The 24,038-nt window shown below is 40.9% G+C and overlaps 1 protein-coding gene across 5 annotated transcripts in view; it reads right to left on the bottom strand.

Annotated features, from left to right (window-relative positions):
* pde7a (phosphodiesterase 7A) overlaps nt 1-24,038 on the bottom strand; it is a 132,675-nt gene that overhangs the window by 15,030 nt on the left and 93,607 nt on the right. For all 5 annotated transcript variants that reach the window (XM_041190498.1, XM_041190499.1, XM_041190502.1 and 2 more), the window contains 3 exons: nt 21,217-21,312; nt 19,760-19,860; nt 14,776-14,907 (listed from right to left, as the gene is read on the bottom strand). In XM_041190498.1, coding sequence (XP_041046432.1) covers nt 14,776-14,907; nt 19,760-19,860; nt 21,217-21,312 — 329 coding nt within the window. The remainder of the gene's footprint in view (nt 1-14,775; nt 14,908-19,759; nt 19,861-21,216; nt 21,313-24,038) is intronic.

Raw genomic sequence — 24,038 nt, 5'->3', positions numbered from 1 at the left:
GTGCTATTGTTGCCTAGCAATTCAGAGACCCAGGGTAATGCTCTGGGGACCAGGGTTCAAATCCTGCCATGGCAGATGGTGGAATTTGAATTCAATAAAAATCTGGAGTTAAAACTCCAAATGGTGAGAATGAAACCATTGTAAAATGCCATCAGACCAGATAAGGAGAGGAAATGACTCTTAAAATGCCCTCTGAACAAGGGCAATTAGGGATGGGCAATATATCCCATGAATTAATTTAAAAAAATCTAAGGGGCACTGAACTAAGGATGCAATGTGTAGATAGACACAGATGTTGAAACAAAGTAGATAATTTCTCATCTTTCTTCCTGTTGCATCTTCACACACAACTAGAGTTGAACCAAACAATAACTTAGGACAAGTAAGAGGGCAGTCCCAACAGGAAAGTAAAAATTCCTGCCTGCAAGAAAGACTTCCAAACCAGGTGTTGTCTGTGACTGCTAAGCATGTTTGGTGAGTAAAAGTAGACTAAAACAAGTAGACGAATAGGTAAAAGCAAAAGGTAGCCTCTTGGCTTGTCAATGAATACTGGTATCTATTTCTGAGGTCCCTTCTTGGGATAAATACAATTACTTTTTTTTGCTGAGCCCAATGATACTGTCAAGTAAAACCCATAATACAAATCTACAACCCATAATACAAATCTCGGTTTAGTGAGGCTTACCAAATACCTTGTGAACATTAAATGAAAGAACATAATGACATAAACAGTAGCAGGAGTAGGCCATTCGGCCCCTACAGCCTGCTCCACCAATCAATAAGATCATGGCTAATCTAATTGAGGCCTCAACTCCACTTTCTGCCTGCTCCCCAAAATCCTTGACTTCCTTGTCAATTACAAATCTATCTAACTCAGCCTTGAATATATTCAATGACCCAGCCTCCACTACTTGCTGGGGAAGAGAATGCCAGACACAAACAACCCTTGAAGAGGAGAAATTCCTCCTCATCCCCCTTAGTTGGGAGGCCCCTTAAATTGCACCCCCTAGTTCTAGATTCCCCACAAGGGGCAACATCCTCTCTGTATCTACCCTGTCAAGCCTCCTCAGAATCTTAAATGTTTCAATAAGATCACCTCATTTTTGTTTTTGAAAACTCCAAAGGGTATAGGCCCAAATTGCTAAACCCTTTCTCATAATACAATTTCTTCATCCCAGGAATCAGCCAAGTGAGCCTTCCCCGAATTTCTTCCAATGCAAGTATATCCCTCCATGAGTAATGGTGATCAAAACTGTACACCATACTTCAGATGTGATCTCACCAATGTCCTGTACAGTTGTAGCAAGATTTCCCTACTTTTATACTCCATCTCCCTTGCAATAAAGGCCCACATTCCATTTGCCTTGTTAATTAATTGCTGTACCTGCATGTTGACTTTTTGTGATTCGTGTACAAGGACACCCTGATCCCTCTGTGCCGCAGCATTCTGCGGTCTCTCTCCATTTAAATAATATTCTGCTTTTCTATTCTTCCTGCCAAAGTGGACAACTTTACATTTTCCCAAATTATACTCCATCTGCCAAATTTTTGCCCACTCACTTAACCTATTTATCCCTTTGCAGACTCTTTGTATCCTCCTCATAACTTGCTTTCCTACCAACTTTGCATCATCAGCAAATTTGGCTACAATACACCGGTCCCTTCATCCAAGTCCTTAATATAGATCCATAAACAGTTGAAACCCAGCACTGGTCCCTGTGGCACTCCGCTAGTTAGTTTGGCCAATTTATTCTGACTCACTGTTTCCTGTTAGTTAGCCAGTCCTCCATCTACACTAATATATCACCATAAACACTAAGTTATCTTCTGTTGTAACCTTTTATGTAGCACCTTATCGAATGCCATTTTGAAATCCAAATACACAATATCTACTAGTTCCCCTTTAACCACATGTTCATCCTCAAAGAATAAAACCATCAAACACATTTTCCCCTGCACAAAGCCATGTTCTCTGACTGATTTGTAAATGATTTTCTAAATGTCCTGCCGCTACCTCTTTAATAATGGATTCTAGCACCTTCCCAATGACAGGCATTAGGCTAACTGGCCAATAGATTCCTGCTTTCTGTCACCCTCCTTTCTTGATCAGAGGTGTTACATTTACAGTTTTCCAATCTACTGGGACCTCTTGAGAATCTAGGGAATTTTGGAAGATTACAATCAATGCATCCACTATCTCTGCAGCCACTTCCTTTAAGACCCTAGGATGCAAATCATCAGGTCCAAGTGACTTGTCAGCTTTAAGCCTATTCATATTCCCATTACTTTTTCTCTAGTGATAGCGAATGTTTTCAGTTCCTCCTCTTTTGCCTTGATTTTCTAGTATTCTGGGGATGCTTTTTATGTCTTCCACCGTGAAGAGGGATACAAAATACTTGCTTAAAGCCTCTGCCATTTCTTTGTTTCCCATTATTAATTTCCTGGTCTCACCCTCTAAAGGTCCAATGTTCACTTTAGCTACTCTTCCTTTTTATACACTGTAGTCTATTTTTATATTTCTTGTTAGTTTTCTCTCACACTCCAATTTCTACGTTTTTTTTTTAAAGTCATCATTAGCTATTTCTGAAACTTTCCCAATATTCTGGCCCACCACAAATCTTCACAGTTTTGTGCGCCTTTTTGATCAATTTAATAGCGCCCTTAACTTCCTTCGTTAACCACAGATGGTGCATCCTTCTGGTAGTCTTTCCTCCTTAACAGAATATACCTTTGAGAATTATGAAATATCTCCTTAAATGTCTGCCACTGCTTCTCTACCAACTTACCTTTGAACTTATTTATCCAGTCTACTTTAGTCAACTCAGTCTTCATATCCTTATAACTGCCTTCAGTCAAGTCACGGACCCAAATTTCTCATTCTAAAACCGTATGTGAAATTCTATCATGTTACAATGACTCTTGGCTAGAGGATCCTTTAATATGAGATTTTTCATTAATCCTGTCTCATTACAAGTTACCAGGTCCAAAATAGGATGATCCCTTGTAAGTTCCATTACCTACTATTTTAATAAACTGTCCCAGACACACAATATGAACCCTCATCCTACAGGCAACCTTTGCCAATTTGATTTGTCCAATCGATATGAAGATTAAGGTCACCCAAGATTATTCCAGTGCCTTGCTTGCAAGCTCCCATTATTTCTTGATGTATACTCTGTCCTACTGTGCAGCTTTATTAGGGCCTATAAACTACTCCCACTAGTGACTTCTGTCCTTTGTTATTTCTTATCTAAATCTAGACTGATTCTACATCTAGATCATCTGGTCTGCACAGGAGTGCTGTGTGTGGCTGCAGTAGAGAGCTTCAGTTGGAGATTGGTGGCTGAGGGAGTTTAAGGGTTAACTTATATCTAAAGTCTAGTCTTTCTTTAACTTAGCAATTAACTACAAGTTGCTGTTAGGTTTGGAAGAAGGTGAGTTTTAAAGCGGAGAGAGGCCAGCGAGATCGTTATAAAAGGGCGCAAGAAACAAAGACCGAGACCGGAGAGGAGGGGCGTACCCACAGGACCTTCAGGCAGTGGAGTTTGAAGTGATGTCACGATTCAAAAAGTGACGTGATGCAGGGGAGGCAGCTGATTGATAAGTAAGGTCAGGTGAGTATTTCTACTTCTACATTTTCTACTAATTAAGCTGCTACAGTCCATTAGCTTAAACAAAATAAGGTGAGGACTTTGGACTGTCTGGAGTGGAATAAGGCCCCTAGAGTAGTTAGTATTCTTTAAAAGGAGTAACTAACGAACTGAATCTAAAGGGAAGTCGTGGCAGCAGAGCTCGCACCCGTGATATGCTCCTCCTGCACTATGTGGGAAGTCATGGACACTTCCAGTGTCCCTGGTGACCGTGTGTGCAGGGAATGTGTCCAGCTGTAGCTACTGGCTGACTGCATTTCAGAGCTGGAGCAGTGGGTGGATGCACTGTGGAGTATCTGCGATGCTGAGATTGTTGTGGACAGCATGTTCAGTGAGGTGGTCACACCGCAGGTAAAGACTGGACAGGCAGAAAGGGGATGGGTGGCCACCAGGCAGAGTAAAGGAAGGCAGGTAGTCCAGGATTCCCCTGTGGCCATCCCCCTCTCTAACAGATATGCAGTTTTAGATACTGTTGGGGGAGATGACTTCTCAGGGGAAAGCAGCAGGGCCCAAGTCCATGGCAACACAGGTGGCTCTGCTGCACAAGAGGGGAGGAAGAAGAGTGGCAGGGCTATAGTGATAGGGGATTCTATAGTAAGGGGAACAGACAGGCATATCTACGGCCACAAAAAAGACACTCCAGGATGGTAAGTTGCCTCCCTGGTGCCACAGTCAAGGATGTCTCGAAGAGGCTGTAGGGCACTCTGAAGGGGGAGGGCGAACAGCCAGTGGTTGTGGTACATATTGATCCCAATGACATAGGTTAAAAAAAGAATGAGGTCCTACTAGCTGAATATAGAGAGTTAGGACGTAAATTAAAAAGTAAGACCTCAAAAGGTAGTAATCTCAGGATTACTGCCAATGCCACGTGCTAGCAGGAACAGAAATAACAGGATATATCAGATGAATACTTGGCTGAAGAAATGGCATAGAGAGGAGGGATTCAGATTCCTGAGACATTGGGACTGGTTCTGGGGAAGGTGGGACCAGTACAAACAGGAAGGGTTGCATCTAGGCAAGACAGGGACCAATGTTCTCGGAGAGGGGTGTTTACTAGTGCTAGGTTTAAACTAGATTGGCAGGGAGATGGGAACCTGGGCAGGGAGACAGAGGAGGGGAAACAAGGATTGAAACGAAAGGCAGAAAAGAAGCAAAAGTGGAAGGCGCAATAAATAAGGGCAAGAAACAAATGGGGTTTTAGTGCAAAATAAAGCGAAGATGACTAACAAGGTTAAAAAGACAAGTCTAAAGGCACTGTATCTTAATGTGCGGAGTATTCGCAATAAGGTAGATGAATTAACAGTGCAAATAGATATAAAAGGTTATGATATAGTTGCAATTAGAGAGACATGGCTGCAGAGTGACCAAGGATGGGAACTGAACATCCAGGGATATTCAATATTTAGGAAAGATGGACAAATAGGGAAAGGAGGTGGGGCGTCACTGTTAGTAAAGGAGGAAATCAATGCAACAGTGAGGAAGGATTTTGGCTCGGAAAATCATGATGTGGAGTCTGTTTAGGTGGAGATAAGAAAAACCAAGGGGCAGAAAACGTTGGTGGGGGTTGTCAAGAGGCCCCAAACAGTAACTGAGATGTAAAGGAAGGCATTAAACAGGAAATTAGAGACGCATGCAATAAGGGTGCCACTGTAATCATGGGTGACTTTAATCTACATATAGATTGGACAAACTAAACTAGCAAATACTGTGGAGGGGGATTTCCTTGAGTGTGTACGTGATGGTTTTTTAGACCAATTCTTGATGAACCAACTAGAGAGCAGGCTATCCTAGACTGGGTATTGTGCAATGAGAAAGGATTAATAGAATTAATTAACAATCTTGTTGTGCGGGATCCTTGGGGAAGAGCGACCATAAAATGATAGAATTGTCCATTTAGATGGAGAGTGAAGAAATTGAATCCGAAACTAGGGCTCTAAATCTAAATAAATGGAACTACGAGGATATGAGGCGAGTTGGCAATGATGGATTGGGGAATCTTACTAAAAGGGCTGACGGTGGATAAGCAATGGCTAATATGTAAGGAACGTATGCATGAATTACAACAATTATTCATTCCTGTCTGGCATAAAAATAAAACAGGAAAGGTGACTCAGCCATGGATTACGAAAGAAATTAGGGATAGTATTAGATCCAAAGAGGAGCGAGATAAAATTGCCAGAAAAAGCAGCAAGCCTGAAGATTGGGAGCAGTTTAGAATTCAGCAAAAGTGGACAAAAAGATTGATCAAGAAGGGGAGAATGGAGTATGAGAGTAAACTTATAGGGAACATTAAAAACTGACTGTAAAAGCTTCTATAAATATATGAAGAGAAAAAGATTCGCAAAGACAAATGTAGGTCCCTTACAGTCAAGAACAGGGGGGAAATTATAATGGGGAACAAAGAAATGGAGGGAGAATGGAACACATATTTTGGTTCTGTCTTCACAAAAGAGGACACAAATAATTTCCCAGAAATGCTGGGGAATCAAGGGTCTAGTGAGAGGGAGGAATTGGAGAAAATCAGTATTAGTTAAAAAAACGGTGTTAGAGAAATTAGTGGGATTAAAGGCTGAAAAATCCCCAGGGTCTGTTCAGAGTACGAAAGGAAGTGGCCCTGGAAATATTGGATGCATTGGTGGTCATCTTCCAAAATTCTATAGACTCTGGAGCAGTTTCTACAGGTTGGAGGGTGGCAAATATAACCCCACTAGTTAAAAAGGGAGGGAGAGAAAAGACAGAATTACAGACCAGTTAGCCTAACATCAGTTGTGGGAAAAATGCTAGAATGTATTATAAAAGATGTGGTAACAGAACACTTGGAAAGCATTAACGAGATTAGATAAAGTCAGCATGGGTTTATGAAAGGGAAATCATGCTCAACTAATATACTGGAGTTTTTTTGAGGATGTAACCAGTAGAATAGATAAGAAAGAACCAATGGATATGGTGTATTTGGATTTCAAGGAGGCTTTTGATAAGGTCTCGCATAGGAGGCTAATGGGCAAAATTAAAGCACATGGGATCGGGAGTAATACACTAGCATGGATTGAAAATTGGTTGACAGACCAGAAACAGAGAGTGGGAATAAATGGGTCTTTTTCCGGATGGCAGGCAGTGACTAGTGGTATACCGCAAGGAACAGTGCTTGAGCCCCAGCTATTCACGATATATATAAGTGACTTGGATGAGGAAACCAAATGCAATATTTCCAAGTTTGCTGACGATGCAAAACTAGGTGGGGTTTTGAGTTGCGAGGAGGATGCAAGGCGGCTTCAGGGCGATTTAGACAAGTTGTTTATGTGGGCAAACACATGGCAGATGCAGTATAACGTGGATAAATGTGAAGTTATACACTTCGGTGTGAAAAACAGAAAGGCAGAGTGTTATTTAAATGGTGATATATTGCAAAATGTGGATGTACAAAGGGATCTGGGTGTCCTTGTACACCAATCAATGAAAGTAAATAGGCAAGTGCGGCAAGCAATTAGGAAGGCAAACGGTATGTTGCCCTTCATTGCAAGATGATGAGAGTTCAGAAGTAGGGATGTCTTACTGCAGTTATGCAAGGCCTTGGTGAGACTACACTTGGAGTATTGCGTGCAGTTTTGGTCTCCCTACCTAAGAAACGATATGCTTGCCATAGAGGGAGTGCAGCGAAGGTTGGTACCAGGGATACCTAGGTTGGCACCTAGGCTGATACCTGGGATGGCAGGACTGTTGTATGAGGAGAGATTGGTTCGACTGGGCCTGTATTCTTAAATTTTAGAAGAATGAGAGGGGATTTGATTGAAACATATAAAATTCTAACAGGGCTAGACAGACTAGATGCAGGGAGAACGTTTCCCCTGGCTGGGGAATCAAGAACCAGGGGCTACAGTCTCAGGGTATGGGGCAGGCCATTTAGGACTGAGATGAGGAAAAATTTCTTTACTCAGAAGGTGGTCAACCTGTTGAATTCTCTACCACAGAAGGCTGTGGAGGCTGGGTCACTGAGTATATTCTAGAAAGAAAATTGATAAATTTTTGGATATTAGGGGCATCAAGGGGTATGGAGAGAGAGCAGGAATATGGCGTTGAGATAGAGGATCAGCCATGATCATATTGAACGGCGGAGCAGGCTCGAAGAACTGAATGGCCTACTCCTGCAACTAGTTTCTATTGATCTTCTGAACCAAGATCATTTCTCACTATTGTGCTGATTTCGTCCTTTATTAATGGAGCTACCCCACCTCCTTTTCCGTTCTTCCTGTCCATCTGAAGCACCAAATACCCTCGAATATTCAGGTCCCAGCTGTGGTCACCTTGAGACCATGTCTCTGTAATAGCTTTCATATCACTCATTTATTTCTATTTGTGTTATCAATTCATCCATTTTGTTATCTGAATGCCTGCAGCATTTGCAAAGCACCTTTAATTCTGTCTTTTTAACATTTATGCCTACTCTGACCTTATTTCCTGGTGCACTGTTATGTTTGTATGCTCTACCCCTTCCTGTTGCACTCTGGTTATCATTACCTGTAACATTACCTTGCACTACTTCCCAAATCTCCCCTCAGGTGACCCCCCCCCCCCCCCCCCCCCCACCCCCAACCCCCCGCCCCCGCCGGACACTGGTCCCAGCAGAGTTCAGGTGAAGACCGTCCCAATGGAACAGCTCCCTCTTTCCCCAGCATTGGTGCCTGTGCCCCATGAATTGAAAACCATTTCTCTCAATTCCTTGAGCCATATTCAACTCTCTGATCTTATTCATCCTATGCTAATTTGCTCGTGGCTCAGCTAATAACCCAGAGATTATTACCTTGGGGTTCTGCTTTTTAAGTTAGCCCCTAGCTGCTCATACCTCCCCTGCAGAACCTCTTTCTTAGTCCCAACTATGTTGTTGGTACCCACATGGACCATGACAACTGGATCCTTCCTCTCCCACTCCAAGTTCCTCTCCAATCCCAAGGCAATGTCCTTAACCATGGCACCAGGCAGGAGATACTGGTGTCTAAAATACCACAAGACTGCTTGATGACCAGAGCCTTCACAAAAGCTACAAATTTCGTAGCACAGGTGCCAACAGATTCACAGCAAGAGCATCATTAGTGAAACTGACAAGCTGGGAAGACTTTGATCAGTTACACTGAAAAGCTCCAGCCATGGCCAGGTGAAAGGCTACTGTTCAAAGCAGTTCTTCCCTGAGAATGTGCTATCAATGCTTGACAAGTGGATCACCATCTTCTTGGAAGGCACTTCACCTGTTTAGCACTTCACTCACCTTCAGCTGCACTTCCCTGCTGCCAGCCTTCACCATGGCGTGGGAGTAGCTTATGCAGTTGCATCTTGCACTCTGACGAGAGAGAAGAGGAACACCACCACTAACACACAGTAGTAACAACTGTCTTCACTTCAGTCGCATGCCCCTCCACAGTGCAGACAGGAGAAACACTGAAATCCAGCCGGAAGGAGGCAACACAAATCTACAGCAAAGGATCAGTTCGGGCACCAATAAGGTGCCAGGCACCAGAGGGCCATCCCCAACCTGGGTTTCTGCCTCTCACCAAGTTGTGTGCTCTGCTTTCTTTCCTTGCAGTAGAACAAAGAGTTGACTGTTGATAATAGCTTCTGTGCGGAGGAGAGAAGGATACCATTTGTGGAGGGTCGCTGTGGGGCATGGGTGCACGAGGGTTAGGTCTAGCGTCGAGTGTTAGCTGTTGACATGGAGATGTGAGGGGTCTGAAGACAGAGGAATGGGTGGAGTTGCAAGATCTGCTGGCCTGAATAATGTTGTGCAGGAGAAAGCTATGAAAATCAGAGTGTGGAGCTTAATACCTGAAATTGCTATGTCACTCATCTTCCTGTCCCCCCAAGCCCCTGTATCCTCTTGCTGCATTTTCTCCAGGATAAAGGGATTACACTTCTGCTGCTGACTTCCTCAGGCACTTCCATCTATGGTTGCTTGGTCGGAGAAGTTGCCTTCTTCCTCTCGTCCTTGAGAGCTCACCTCACTACAGCTCCTCGGATCTCGCAACAGGACCTCCAATTAAGCACGAGACCTCGGAGCAGCCTTCTTGGGTCTCCTCTCCATCCCTGTGATTGCTGTAGCCTCAAAAATCCAAGTACTGGTGACCCCCTTGTTACCCATGTTGTGGTCCCTTTAATTAAAAATCTTCCCTTTGATGGAATGGCCAAGTCAACCTGTCTTCGATTGGTCAGGGAATTCAGAGGTGGGGTGTCAAATGGGTTCCCCACCTGCAAAAGGCCCCACCTTTCAGCCAGAAACTAAGTTCAAAAAATTTTGCCCCATATGCTGCATCTATTTTGGAAGTAACTAGGATACCTTTATGTATACTCCTCCAACTACCTAATGATAGCCCAACAAGGAGGAAAATCCCACAGAAGACTGGGAGTTCTGCAATCCAGAACAAAAGCCCTATCGCCCATGCAGTGTCACACTAAGTAGCCAGTTTCTGACTGGGCTGCCATGCTGCTGAAAACACCAAACAACCAATCAAATGATTTTGATTCTGCCCAATGAAGCTTGTTGACATTTTCTCACCCCCTGATTATTCTAAAAAGGGAAAGCATTCCTTAAATGACTCTTTCCCATTGCCAGTCCACTCCAGAAGTGTGCAGATAATTTAACATGAAAAAGAGTGCAGATTACACAGTATACACCACCTAAATCAATCAATCAATGGAATGAACAGGCCAGGCCAACGATCATTATGTGGGCAGCTTAAATAAAAATATACCTCAAGCCACAGATTAACAGGGCTGTTGGTCACTATTCTAACATGTATTACCTACGTTGGGCAACAATTTTACCAGTGTTCAAAAACACAGCTCATAAAACATCCTAGTTATTGTCTTCTAATACACTACACAGAAAGAAATAGTAGAATAATATAGGATTGAATTGATATAATTAAACTCCTGAAATCTTAATTGTTGTGCTGACATTAAAGATATTACTTATATTAAAACAGTGACTATATTTTAAAAGTACTTCACTGGTTGTGAAGCACTTTTGGGATATTCTGAGATTGTGAAATTTTTAACCCAATGATGCAGTTTCAAACATCCAGTGTTTTCTCTGTAAATATAGCATATGGAATTATAAATTATGGCAGCTGCTTTATAATTAAGAATGACACTCATAACTTGGAACAGTTTCTCTGTGCAAAATACATAACCAATTGTACAATATTGCTGCATTGTAGATATAATACAATATGTTCAGGCATACAATTAACAATATAGACAAGAATAAACTAATCAAATATTCTAAATTTTCATTTTCAAAAAAGGGGGCATTTCAAAAATGTTTAGGGAAAAGATTTTACTTAAACATTATTGGCTTGCAGTTGGTTTAATTGGCAGGAACTTAATCCTGCTCAAGCACCAAAATAAATATGACAATTTTCCACCAGATTCAATACTGAAATTACTACACCAGAGGGTGCTATTTGCATGAAAGAGCAACACTGCAGATGCTGGAAATCTGAAGTAAAAACAGAAAATGCTGAGAATACTCAGCAGGTCTGGCAGCATCTGTGGAGAAAGCAGCAAAGCTAATGTTTCAGAATGATGATCTTTCTTCAAGAGTGAGAAGTTAGGGATGTAAGAGGCTTTGAGCTTCACTGCAGTAGCAAGAAGACATAAAGGTCAAAGTGGGCGGAAAGTAGAGAATTCAAACAACAGAAGACTGGAGGCTTAGGGTCACTTGTGCGCTGAACGGAGGTGATATACAAAGCATTCACCCAATCTGTGTTTGGTCTCCCTGATGTAAAGGCGGCCATATCATGAGCAGAGAGAAGTACAAATAAATTGTTTCATCTCAAAGGTGTGTTTGGGGCATTGGTCAGTGAGAAGGGAGGAGTTAAAAAGGCAGGTGTTACAACTCATGAGTTTCCATGGATAGGTGGTGTCCTAGGAAAAGGAGGTGGTGTTGGGGATGGCTGAGGAAGAGATGAGGGTATCGGAGAGAGAATGGTCCTTTCAGAATGCTGAAAGAGGAGGAGCAAGGAAGATGTCTTTGGTGGTGGCATCACGCTGGAAGTGGCAGAAATGGGGGAGGATGATCTATTGAATACAGAGACTGGTGGCATGGAAGGTGAGGGCTATGGGAACCCTATCATGGCTCTGGGAAGGAGGGTAAGGGTGAGGGCAGAAGTGCATGAAATGGATCAGACACAGTGGTGGGTCCCATCAACCACGGAGGGGAAAATCTTCAGCTGAGGAAAAAGGAAGACATATCAAAATTGCTAGTATGGAAGGTTGCATCATCTAAACATGCATCAGAGATAAAGAAACTGGGAGAACAGACAGAGTCCTTATAGGGAGGAGAGTGTGAGAATGTGTATACAAGATAGCTGTGGGAATCAGTGGGCTTATGGTGAATAATGGTTGACTGCCTATCCCCAGAAACGGAAGTAGAGAAATCAAGGAAGGGAAGGGAAGAGTTAGAGATGGGCCAAATAAAGGCAAGAGAAGGATAGAAATTGGAAGCAGTCAGGCCGAGAGCAGAAAACGGCACTTAGACAGTCATCAACATACCAGAAAGAGATGGGGGAAGAGGGGCCAAGTGAGACTGGAACAAGTAATTTTCCACATATCCCACAGAAAGGCAGGTATAACTAGGGTCCATGCATGTACCCAAAGCGACACTTTTATTTGGAAGAAGTGAGTAGTGTTAAGGGAGGCGAGAACAAGTTCAGTCATGTGGAGGAGGGTGGTGGTGGATGGAGACTGGTTGGGCCTCCATTCAAAGAATTGGCAAGCTCCCAGACCAAGCTGGTGAGGGAATGGAGGTGTAGAGAATGCCCATGGTGAAAAGACTACAATTTAGGGCTAGGAAACTGGAAATTGTTAAAAACAACTCTATATACATCCTGTTTGCACATAGCTATTTTAGATGCTATGGCTAAATTTAAGGAATGTGTTACTGCCAGAGAATAAAGTATGAACATACATACACACGACTTAGACTGGCTGACACTCTGTGCACTGAAGCAAAATCTCAAATTTAATTCAAGAGTCAAATCAATAATATGGTTGCATATTACTTCCAGCCTTCCCTCATCTCCTCTTTCATTCCCCTTCCTCCTTCAATCCTCCCTTCCCTCCTCCTTCACTCCCCCCCCCATTCCCGACCCTCAAAGATTAACTGCCCACACCAAGACTACAACCGTCTCTCCTACTGTCGGCAGAATACTAAATAGCTGAATCACATGAAGTAACGTGTGTTGCAGGTATGATTTCTGGTCCAAATTAACTCCTCCCTGGGTTGGGGAGGAGAAGTGATCATTACCCATTACTAACATGTGATTCTCTGTTGTTGAACAGCCTAGGCATAATCACAGCTTAGGCTCACATATTAAGAATGGTGATGTGGCAAAGGGAAAGTAGTCAGCTGCGATACTATGCACCACCAAAATTTGATATCTACAGGTAAGGTGACTGGTAAGGCAAGAGAATGGGTAAAAAAAAATCAAATTTCATTTGAACATTTTCTTTCAAGAATGACTGGTTATGTTTACAAATTTACTTTTTTGTGCTCAAGGTGAAGATGTTAATCCTGGAGACTGAAACTTTTTCCATGTTAGACAACTAATGCTAGCATTCGCCACTTCCAAATCAGGTATAGCCCGCTTAGATTCAGAGTAAAGCTTCTTCTACCCTGTAACAACAATTCTGATCTTGTGAGTGACAATGATAATTTAATCACAACTAATAGTTAGGAGCAGTTTTGTGCCTATCAAGCAAAGGATTGAGACCTTTTTGTAGTGAAGGTTTTGAATCTAATAATCTGAGCTGGATTTGAGCCAGAGGTGAAAGGTTTGCTTAACCTATTGTGTCACTCAATCCTCCTCCGTATGACTATTAAGTTGATAATCTAGCATTAATTTATCTGAGTATGTTGACAAATCTCTCTGTTGTAAAACAAGAAGTGTATTTTACAGCAGTGACGTAAATGAACAGATAAAGCAGTTCTGGCATTTCACCACCAGAGGCACTGCTCCTAACATATGCCATGCAGCTGTGCACAAATGAGATGGCTGAAATGATAATGTAATGTCACCTAATTAAAGATTTTGTGGCACTCCCAGGGCAGTATAGGGTGCTCTAGAAGGGTTGGGCTTAAAAATTCAATGTCAGTAACCTGTAAAAAGCTGCTAGCTGTGCATGAAAAGTTAACATTTTTATTTCAGCAAGGGCTGTGTATGACTACAGGAGTAGTGAAGCATTTTGACAATTTCAAGCTGAAATGCATAACAAATGGCAACATGATAAGGTTAAGACCATCAGGCAAGTTTGTTTTTCCTAACTGGACATTCCAATCAGTGTTCACAAGGAGTGGGTGTTCTGTAACTTGGGTGCAATTTTACTTGCCCCACAGGAATCCTATACAAAATCCCTGTTCCCTGTTCCTTTTTCCGCTATCCACAAGTTCAAGACAATAAAGAACAGTAACAAATCCCAAGAAAACACACAATTTAAATCTAGAAGTAACATTTTCAGATTGATTTTCTCTGTACATATTTCACATACAAGGGTGCATATGTCAGGAATGATGTTGCAAAAGCCACAGGTTTTTCCATTAAATCAGCATCTTGATTGCAAATGCATAAAACCTATCCTATCCTTATGGAGTCACCTTGTTGTAATAATTAGAATCAGGAACCTACAGTGTCAAAAACTGAATGACAGGTCATTCAACTCATTGCTGTTTGAAATCATGCAATGCACATAATGGTTCTCACATGTGCTGACATGTAAGCAGTCATTGCATTTAAGATTATTTATTTTATGCAAAGTGCTTGAAGACATTTGACATGTGATAAGGCACTGCTTGGATTCATATTTTTCCCCTTATTGTTATGCAACAGCTGGCAAAATAAATTTAACTTCCAAAAAATGTTCCTTTTATAGAAATGTGCAAACATCTCTATAAATTCATGTCTGACTGCATTTAAAAATCAAACAATTACAATATCAAGGAATTTAATTCCATATTTATAAAATGTATTTGTGGTTATGTTTTGTAATTCAGCAGAATTCATTCCATTTGTAAGCATTCCTTTCTTTTAATAGTAAAACAATAAATTCCTTATGAATTTCAAATTTGACCAACACTTACCTTGTATAAACTTGCTAGGTAGTGATTGGTTTTGATTAGGAAAGGCTGGTTAACACCAGGGTGATCCATGTCATGTGTGGCAGCTGCCAGCAAACCCAACAGAATATCCCATGGAGAAACGGACTTGGCAAGCTTTGAGGAAAAAGGTGACTATCATACATTTAGATAAAAATAACTAAAACAAAACTAAAACGAACATGTTGAATTGTCTTATTTGATAAATATTGAAGCATAAGCAACTGTTGCTTTCCATCATAACAACAGGCTGGAACTTGTGAATGGTGAGAACATCAGTGCTCAGCATTATTATGCAGTAAATTCGACAGCAACTTTTAGTATCCACACGTGTGCAGTTAAGTATAGAATCAAGGCTTTTCAGTCAAATTTTCCTTACACCTCCACAAGTTTTGTTACACCATACCATGCCACAAGGTACAAGGGCATTAAGCTGCTATCCTTACCCACTAGATACTTCACAAAAAGTTAGGGTTGGTACATTCAGGTGTAAGTGAAATTTTAATGGCCTGATAAAACCTAATTATTGTCAAACGCCCTTGCTGGCCCTGAAAATTGAATTTTATATGTATGGAATCTCATTTCCTCAATTTAATTCTTTAACTTTATCTTTTCAATTCTTATCTCTTAACCCTATATTTCTCTCCTCTTTATCATGCTTTCTGTACATAATTTTACATTGAAATATATATTCTAATTATGGAGGAGAAGTCATTGAAAAAGCAGCTGAGGATAGCTGGACATAGGACCTGCCCTAAGAAACTACTGTCGCAAAGGGCTGACATGTTTGGTATCCAAAAACCAAACCATCTTCTTTTGTACTAGCATGACTCCAGCCAGGGGAACATTTTCCATCCTCTACTCCACTCCCCAATTCCAAAACTGACTTCAATTTTACTTGGGCTCCTCAATGGCCACACTTATCAACTGCTGCTTTGATGTCAAGGGAACTCACTCTCATCTCACCTCTGGAATCCAGCTTTTTTGTATACATTTGTGGTCCTGGCAAAGCTCAAACTGATCATCAGTGAGCAAGCTTTTGATGATTAAGGGCCCCTTAATCAGTGGCAGCACTGAAGATGACACCTTCCTACACTTTGCTCAAAGTAGAATGATGGGACAATAATTAGCCAGCTTGGATTTTTCTCTGCTTTTTATGTTCATGGCATACCTGGGCAATTTTCCACTTTGTCTGGTAGATGTTAGCATTGTATCCATGGTAGGACAAATCAGCTATAGGCGCAGCTAATTTGGGAGCATAGTTTTTCACCTCAAAATCAAATTGGCAGAGGTAGCCACAAGCAAGAATTCATAGGGTGTATTTGGGACAGTTTCCTAGAACAATATGTTATGGATCCAACCAGGGATCAGGCTATTTTAGATCTGGTAATGTGTAATGAGGCAGGTTTAACAAATGATCTCAGGGTAAAAGATATCTTAGGAAACAGTGACCATAATATGGTAGAATTTAGCATTCAGTTTGAGAGTAAGAAACTTGGGTCGGAAACAACTGTGCTAAATTTAAATAACGGTAATTACAAAGGAATGCGGGCAGAATTGGCTGGAATGGACTGGGATAGGATTTTAGCAGAAAAAAATGGTCGATGAACAATGGCAGACATTTAAGAAAATAGCTCATGACTCAAAATTAAGGTATACCCTAGTGTGGAGGAAGGATTCAAGGAAGGGGATAAACCAACTGTGGCTAACCAAGGAAGTTAAGGGTAGTATCAAATTAAAAGAAAAAGACATACAATGTGGCAAAAATGAGTGCTAAGCCAGATTGGAAAAGTTTTAAAAACCAACAAAAGATGACCAAAAAAAAAAGTGGGAGGAAATAAGTTTTGAGAGTAAACTAGCAAGTAATATAAAAACGGACCTTAAGTGTTTCTTTACTATATAAAAAGGAAGAGGGGGACCAAAGTGAACATAGCCCCCTTACAGAATGAGGCTGGGGAAATAATAATGGGGAACCAGGCAATGACAGAGGAGTTGAATAAATACTTTGCTTCAGTCTTCATGGTAGAAGACACTAATGGCATTCCAATACTAATTAATCAAGGGGCAAAAGAAAGGGAGGAAATAAATACAACAACGATCACAAGAGAAAAAGTGCTAGTGAAACTAATGGAGCTAAAGGCCGATAAGTTCCCTGGACCTGATGGGTTACATCCTAAGATATTAAAGGAAGTAGCTCCACAAATAGCTGATGCACTGGTAGTAATCTTCCAAGAATCCTTAGGTTCTTGCAAAGTCCTAGGGGATTGGAAAACTGCCAATGTTACACCCTTATTCAAAAAGGGAGTCAAAAAACAGGCGAGTTAGCTTAATATCTGTCACTGGGAAAATGTTAGAGTCTATTATAAAGGATTTTATAGCAGAGCATTTAGAATTACATAATCTAATCAGGCAGAGTCAGCATGATTTCATGAAAGGGAAATCATGCCTGATAAATTTATTAGAATTCTTTGAGAAGGTAACAAACAGGGTGGATAAAGGGGAACCAGTAGACTTAATACATTTGGATTTCCAAAAGGCGTTTGATAATTTACCGCATGTAAGGCTACTTAATAAGAGCCCATGGTGTTGGGGGTAGTATATTAGCATGGATAGAGGATTGGCTAACTAATAGAAGACAGAGTTGGGATAAGGGGGGCATTTTCAGGATGGCAATCTGTAACTAGTGGAGTGCCACAGGGATCAGTGATGGGGCCACAATTATTTACAATATATATGAATGACTTGGATGAGGGAAGTGAATGTACTATCTCAAATTTGTGGATGATACAAAAATAGTTGGGAAGGCAAATGGTGAGGATTACACAAGGAGTCTACAGAAGAATATCGGCAAGTTAAGTAAGACGGCAAAAACTTGGCAGATGGAATATAATGTGGGAAAACGTGAGGTTATGCACTTTGGCAGGAAGAATAGAGGAGCTGAATATTATTTAAATAGAGAAAGACTGCCGAAGGCTGCAGCAGAGGGATTTGGGAGCCCTTGTGCATGAAGCCAAAAAAGCTAACATACAAGTTCAACAAGTAATAAGGAAGGCAAATGGAATGTTGACCTTTATTTCAAAGGGAATAGAGTACAAAAATAGGGAAGGCTTGCTAAAACTATACAAGGCACTAGTTAGACCACACCAGAATACGGTGAACAGTTTTGGTCCCCTTAATTAAGGGAGGATATATTGGTATTGGAGGCAGTCCAGAGAAGGGTCACTAGGTTGACTCCAGGTATGAAGGGATTTTCTTATGAGGAGAGGTTGAGTCGGTTGGGCCTGTACTCATTACAGTTTAGAAGAATGAGAGGCGACCTTACTGAAACATATAAGATTCTTACGGGGCTTGACAGGGTAGATGCTGAGAGGTTATTTCCCCTTGGAGGACAGTCTATGACCAGAGGGCATAATCTCAGAGTAAGGGGGCACCCATTTAAAACAGATGAGGAGGAACTTCTTCACTGAGGATAGTTAATCTGTGGAATTCTTTACCTCAGAGGGCTGTAGAAGCTGGGTTGTTAAATATATTCAAGGCAGAGATACAGATTTTTAATCAGTAAGGGAATCAAGGACTATGCGGAAAAAGCACAAAAGTGGAGTTGAGGATTATCAGATCAGCCATGATCTCAATGAATGGCAGTGCAAACTTGATGAGCCGAATGGCCTATTTCTGCTCCTACGTCTTATGCCACTGGAATGGTGTTGGGGCCATTACCTTTGCTATATTTGGTACACTCAGCCATTATTTGATATCACATGCAGTGAATGAAACTGGCTGACGGCTGGCCCGTGACAGTGGAGAGCTCAGGAGGAGGCTGAGATGGATCACACACTTAGCACTTCTGGCTGAAGATGGTTTCAAACAGTTCAGTTTTCATTTTGTACTCTCAAACTTGCTTCCATCATCACTCAGAATTGCAATATTCATGAAGCCTTCTCCTCCCATGAGTTGCTTAATTGTACACTACCATTCATGACAAGATGTGCCAGGACAGCAGAACTTAGATTTGACACACAGGTTATGGCATCACTTAGCTCTGTCTACGGCATGATGCTTCCACTGTTTAAATGCATGCAGTCCTGTGTTGGTAGCTTCACCAGGTTGGTACCTCAACTCCTGATTTAGTCTCTGCATGTCTCAGTAAGGATTGTTCAATCTCACTGGTCAAAGAAACACGCCATTGTTGACCTTCCCCCTCTCATAGTCTGGGCAGTGATCACCATCCTTCTCCCTCTGTATCGAAAGCAACCCCGTAGCCCCCCGCCCCCCCAACATTATGGACAGTACAGACAGATTGGACAGCAACCCCCCTCCCAACCCCCTCCTCAGCTTCCACAGTATGGATGGCAACCCCACCTGAATGGTCGCCATCCTAAAGTGTCCTTTATTTTCCACGCCCATCCCCACTCCTGAGAGCTGGTCACCCCGGGAAAAACATTTTTCAGAAAACGTGCTAATAAATCATATTTTTAATGTTTGAACTGAACTGGGGAAAATCTAAATAAAACATATCGGCCTGGAATTTTCCTATGGCGTCAGGCTGAGTGGGGGCAGGCGCAGAGCCAATCGCCGCCTGTGATCAGCTGTGCCCCGCCATTTTACACAGGCGGACCAATTAAGGCCCGCCCGCATGCGCGCAAAAGAGCGCAGCAATCTCCCTGAGGCACGGAGCTGTGTCACATGAGTTGGGACATGTTTGTTAAGGTGGGTAAATTAATTAATTTATTTTATAAAAGCTTCAGGAAACCTCATCCCGCCCATGGATGAGGTTTCCTGAAAAATGCGAAGGCTGCTCAGGCTTTTCGCCTGTCTGCCAACCTTAAGGTTGGACGGGCAGCATTCTTACGTACTTTAATTAATCTCTTAATGACCTTAATAGGCCCTTAACATTTCGGCAGCCCGCCCCTGCATGCTGACCAGAAGATTCTGCCCATAAATTCTTTGAAGCTTTAAAAAATTTTTTTACCTTAGCTTCCTTTAGGTAACAGTGCATGGCCTGAGTTACATCAGCAGCATGTACCGCATTGTGGTAAGGGTTGTTACGGTGGTAGTCCTCCTGGACCATTACTGCATAGAAAACAAAACAAGTTATTTCATCACTTACAATTTTGATCAAAAGTATTTGGGAATATTAAAGATATCCAAGAGTTAATTCTTTATATTTATCTTTGTAAATTTAATTTGAAGTATGGTAATTCATTAGTTTTCAAGTTGGAAAAGCTTATGCTAAAACTCACAATGAAGTTTTGCATAAAATAAATTCCATGACATGCCTTAAGCTCTCCATTCTGGTCCACCAAGCTCCATAACCTCCAACTCATCCAGAACTTATCCATCCCATTTATCCAAAGCAAAGTGCTACTTGCCTAACATCCCTTTCCAGCTGATGTCCAGTTCAAGTATATTGATTTCAAAACCTTTGTTCCCAAACTTCTACCTCTACTATTTCAGTAGCACTTTTTGGACTTGCAACTTGGTGCTAAAATATACTCCCCTACCTCTACATTCCACCCTGCCTCTATACTCTATCTCTCCAATAAGAATGTAACTAACTTGTTTACAGTCTTACTAGAAAGTAGAAATATTAATCATCAACTCCTCAGACTTCATTAATGCATTACACTGTTACTAATCATAACACCTGTACCAGGTGCCTGGATTTTGATAGTAGCAATGGCAAAACTGTTAACATTTGCTGTCATTACTACTCAGACATACAACAACTTCTGGAGTCTGCACATGTACAGTTAAACAAAGAAATCCAAGAGTTGGTGTCAGTGATTTTATGTTTCCCCATAGGATGCATTGTTGAAGTTTCCCCAATCTGCAATCAATTAGAAATCGGCAGAACTTATGAGAAGTAGTCCTTTTACACTATTAGTCTCGCTATTAAAAAAACACTTGAAAAAGTTACACCTTGCTGAATGAAGTTTTTAAACAACGTACTAGGTTCATAATTATTTCTGCACAGCTTCAAAGGCCCTGAAAAACTAATCTCATCTTTAAGATAAAAAAAATCCACATTTTTAAAATCGTTTTTAAATGCTCCTGATATTTGAGCTTCTACCTTCATCCCATGTATCTGGCACAATTTTTATTTTGTTATCTATAAAATGATATTAAAAAGTGAAAGAGGATTAGTGCTATTAACTTCCTGGTTTACTGTCTATGAGAATACTTCAATGTGATTGGCTGCTTATCTTGCTTGATGGTGTCACAGTTGCTGGGCACCTGATGATCCCTTTCACTTGGCACCAGGTTCAAATTAATGTTGGGAAAGCAAAAAATCCATGCCACAGAGTTTGCTAGATCTTTGTGGGCAACTTTCTTGGGGTCAAGAGAGAGTGCTGTTGCTTTGTCGCTGACGACAAAATTGAGACCAATATGGAAAAGGGCATCTGGTAAATACATAAAGTTACTTACCTAAAAATCGACGCAGTTTTACCAAATCCAGATGGAAATGCTCAATAAGTCCATGGTATTTAAACAAATGGAAGGTCAAAGTAACAAGACTATTTCCTGGAAGAGGAAAAAGGTACAGGAAGTTGGTAAAATGTAACTACACGCATTAATTTCATTGTGCACATTAGCTTTTAACAACAACAGTGCAACATGATCATGCATTTTGTGCTTTCCAAAGAATCTTATGTTTAATATCTTCATATAATCATAATATTACAATAAATGTGTCTTACTATTTCAAACTTTATATATGAAAGCTTTCCATAATGGAAAGTACAGGCGTTAATGTGAAGGAAAATACAAAGTCAAGTTTCAACTGCCCTGATTTTCCTGAAAGCTTGTACCAAAACAAGTTAACTATGGCTTAATGCCAATTTACAACATTAAAGATTGAGGAAGGTCAGATGTTAAGAAAAGTATGCCTATTTTTATACTAAACACAAATTTCATCAACGTTAAATCAATTAACCATTTCTTGTTTATTAACAGCTTGCCTCCTTATGCAATAACGTAGTTCACATGCATTTCCGATAGTGCACCAGGACCCAGTCACATTTCTGGTACTTTGACAATTTTTAAGCAATTTGTTTTGACTTCTCCTCACGAAAACTTAAAATATGGAGTTACGTTGCTTCTAATACAGTTTTATCGCAACAGAATAATACACTTTAGCAAAATGAAAAATTACCAAGGTTGCATTTCTTAAAAATGCAGTGCTTAATATCATAAATGATGGTTTTCATGCTTAAACAGACAAGAAGAAATTAGCGTAAGCTTTGCCCAAAGACATTTCCACTTATATTACGCCAGTTTGTGTGTTTTAGTTTACGTGCATAACATTCTTGGTTACTTTTTTCAGGAAATTCTAGGACGATTATTCAAGGATTAAGGAACAGTTGTTATGTAAATTGCTATTTATCCATTTAGATGAACAAAAGAATTCTAATGCCATACTGAAACTAATCTTTCTTTACCATTAGTATATGGGTTTTGTACAAGTTTTGTTTGGCACATACTGTGCTTAAGTTCTGCTTAATCCATTCCGGACTAAATTCTTCGCAATTTTCCTTCCTAGCTGTGGAACAGCCAAAATATTAAATTTATTTTACTGATTATTGTATGTTGAAGGTGACGAGGCTAAATACTGAGTAATGGATCATTTTTGCAAATATGCCAGCCAAAGTCAATATTGACTTGCACTTCAAGTTTTACCAAGCCAAATGAAGATTAAGGGGATAATTTTAATCACCAAAACCAGTTCGGTAGAAGGCTAAAAAGCTAACCATCTGAAACAGGAGCCCAACACCCGCCTGGAACCTGCCCGCTTTCAGTTTTAACGGAAGCAGAAGAAGGGGAGGGGGATAATCCACACTCAGAAAGAGAGTTAGTCACATAACTATTCTAATGAGGCTGCAAGTTTTCATTTTAAAAGTGACTGTATTTTTAACCACAGTCAGCCTGGTTTCCCTGGCCTCACGAAACCTAGCAAGTACAAGGAGGCGAAAAGGGCAGAATTCATGAGCTAAGTGCCTTCCTAGCACTGATTGTAGACTAGGAGGTCTGTTGAAAACCATAACCAAAGTCAGAACACCTCAGACTCTGCAATAATGCTGTTGTTGAAGAATAGGCAGACTAAGGTATAGAAATATGGAAGCATTGCCTTATAAGGAACTCCGATTCTCCAATTACTGAACCATTCATTTTTACTAAGATGATTCTTTAGATCTAAGTACAAGATTTACTCTGATCCCTTCATTCAGAGCTTCTCTAACCTAAACTAATGCATTGGAGGTAAATCCTCCAGATATTTCTCCTTTGCAGACATCAACTGGCTAAAATCAGAAACTCCCTAAAAGTAATAAAACCTTTGAAACACAGAAGGTGGGATAAGATATGACATAACTGACATACATTTATCTAAATCACTATTTTAAATTTTAATCAGATTTCCCTGGAGCCCAGACATCAGAATCACCTTACTGCTTCTTGTTTGATACGTACATAAATTACTTCCGGCCTTAGTAGCCAACACATTTGTTGTCATCTTTAATTCACAAGTAGGATGCTAGGTTTGCATTACCAAACCAGTTGAGTTCCAATCCTAAATAGGCTGCAACTGCACAGTGCCCAAATCAGGCTGAACTTGGGATTACTATGTACAGTTCTGATCAATCCATATTAGATACCACATTTCTGTTTTGCAAGGACAGACAGGGTTTTGAACCCTGTCCGTGTCAATGGTGCACAGCCTCCAATGATCACTGATTTTCAGGGTCAGAAGAAGAAAAAAACACCTGGAAAACTTGCCCTGAAGCAATAACAACGTTTTGTTGGATAGTTTCAGGAGCTATGTCCAGCAGGTGAATATTCGCAGCTCAGATGCAGGGGCGTTAACTTGGAAGTTGTTCTGCATCCCTGCATTTAAAACCCATTTAATACTGATCAACTTATCTTTAAAATGAGCACAGTATTAGGGAAGTGTTGCTGTACTGAACTCAGAAAACAGTTCCTTCATTTCAGAGATTGTTTTATTCATAAAGCAGGTTGTGCAGATTAGGAAGCTAGCTTGTCTAAGTTAAGTAGCTTTCAATTTCATTTGATTATTAACTCAGCACCAGGCAAACAGACAAAGACAACTTGTGTACCCTCACCAGAAGTATTAACTACCTGCACAGCAAGCAAACAACACTACCTTTGCTGAGCGAGCCTAGCGAAATTCCTTAATGGAGTGATCAGGCAGGCTAGTAACATGGGTCAAGTTTAGCCTGAGCTAAGAAACAGAT

The sequence above is a fragment of the Carcharodon carcharias genome, chromosome 6, assembly GCF_017639515.1.
Source record: "Carcharodon carcharias isolate sCarCar2 chromosome 6, sCarCar2.pri, whole genome shotgun sequence".
Lineage (NCBI taxonomy): Eukaryota > Metazoa > Chordata > Chondrichthyes > Lamniformes > Lamnidae > Carcharodon > Carcharodon carcharias.
Note: the sequence above shows the minus strand (reverse complement) of the source record. Positions and strands in the feature narration are given on the sequence as shown.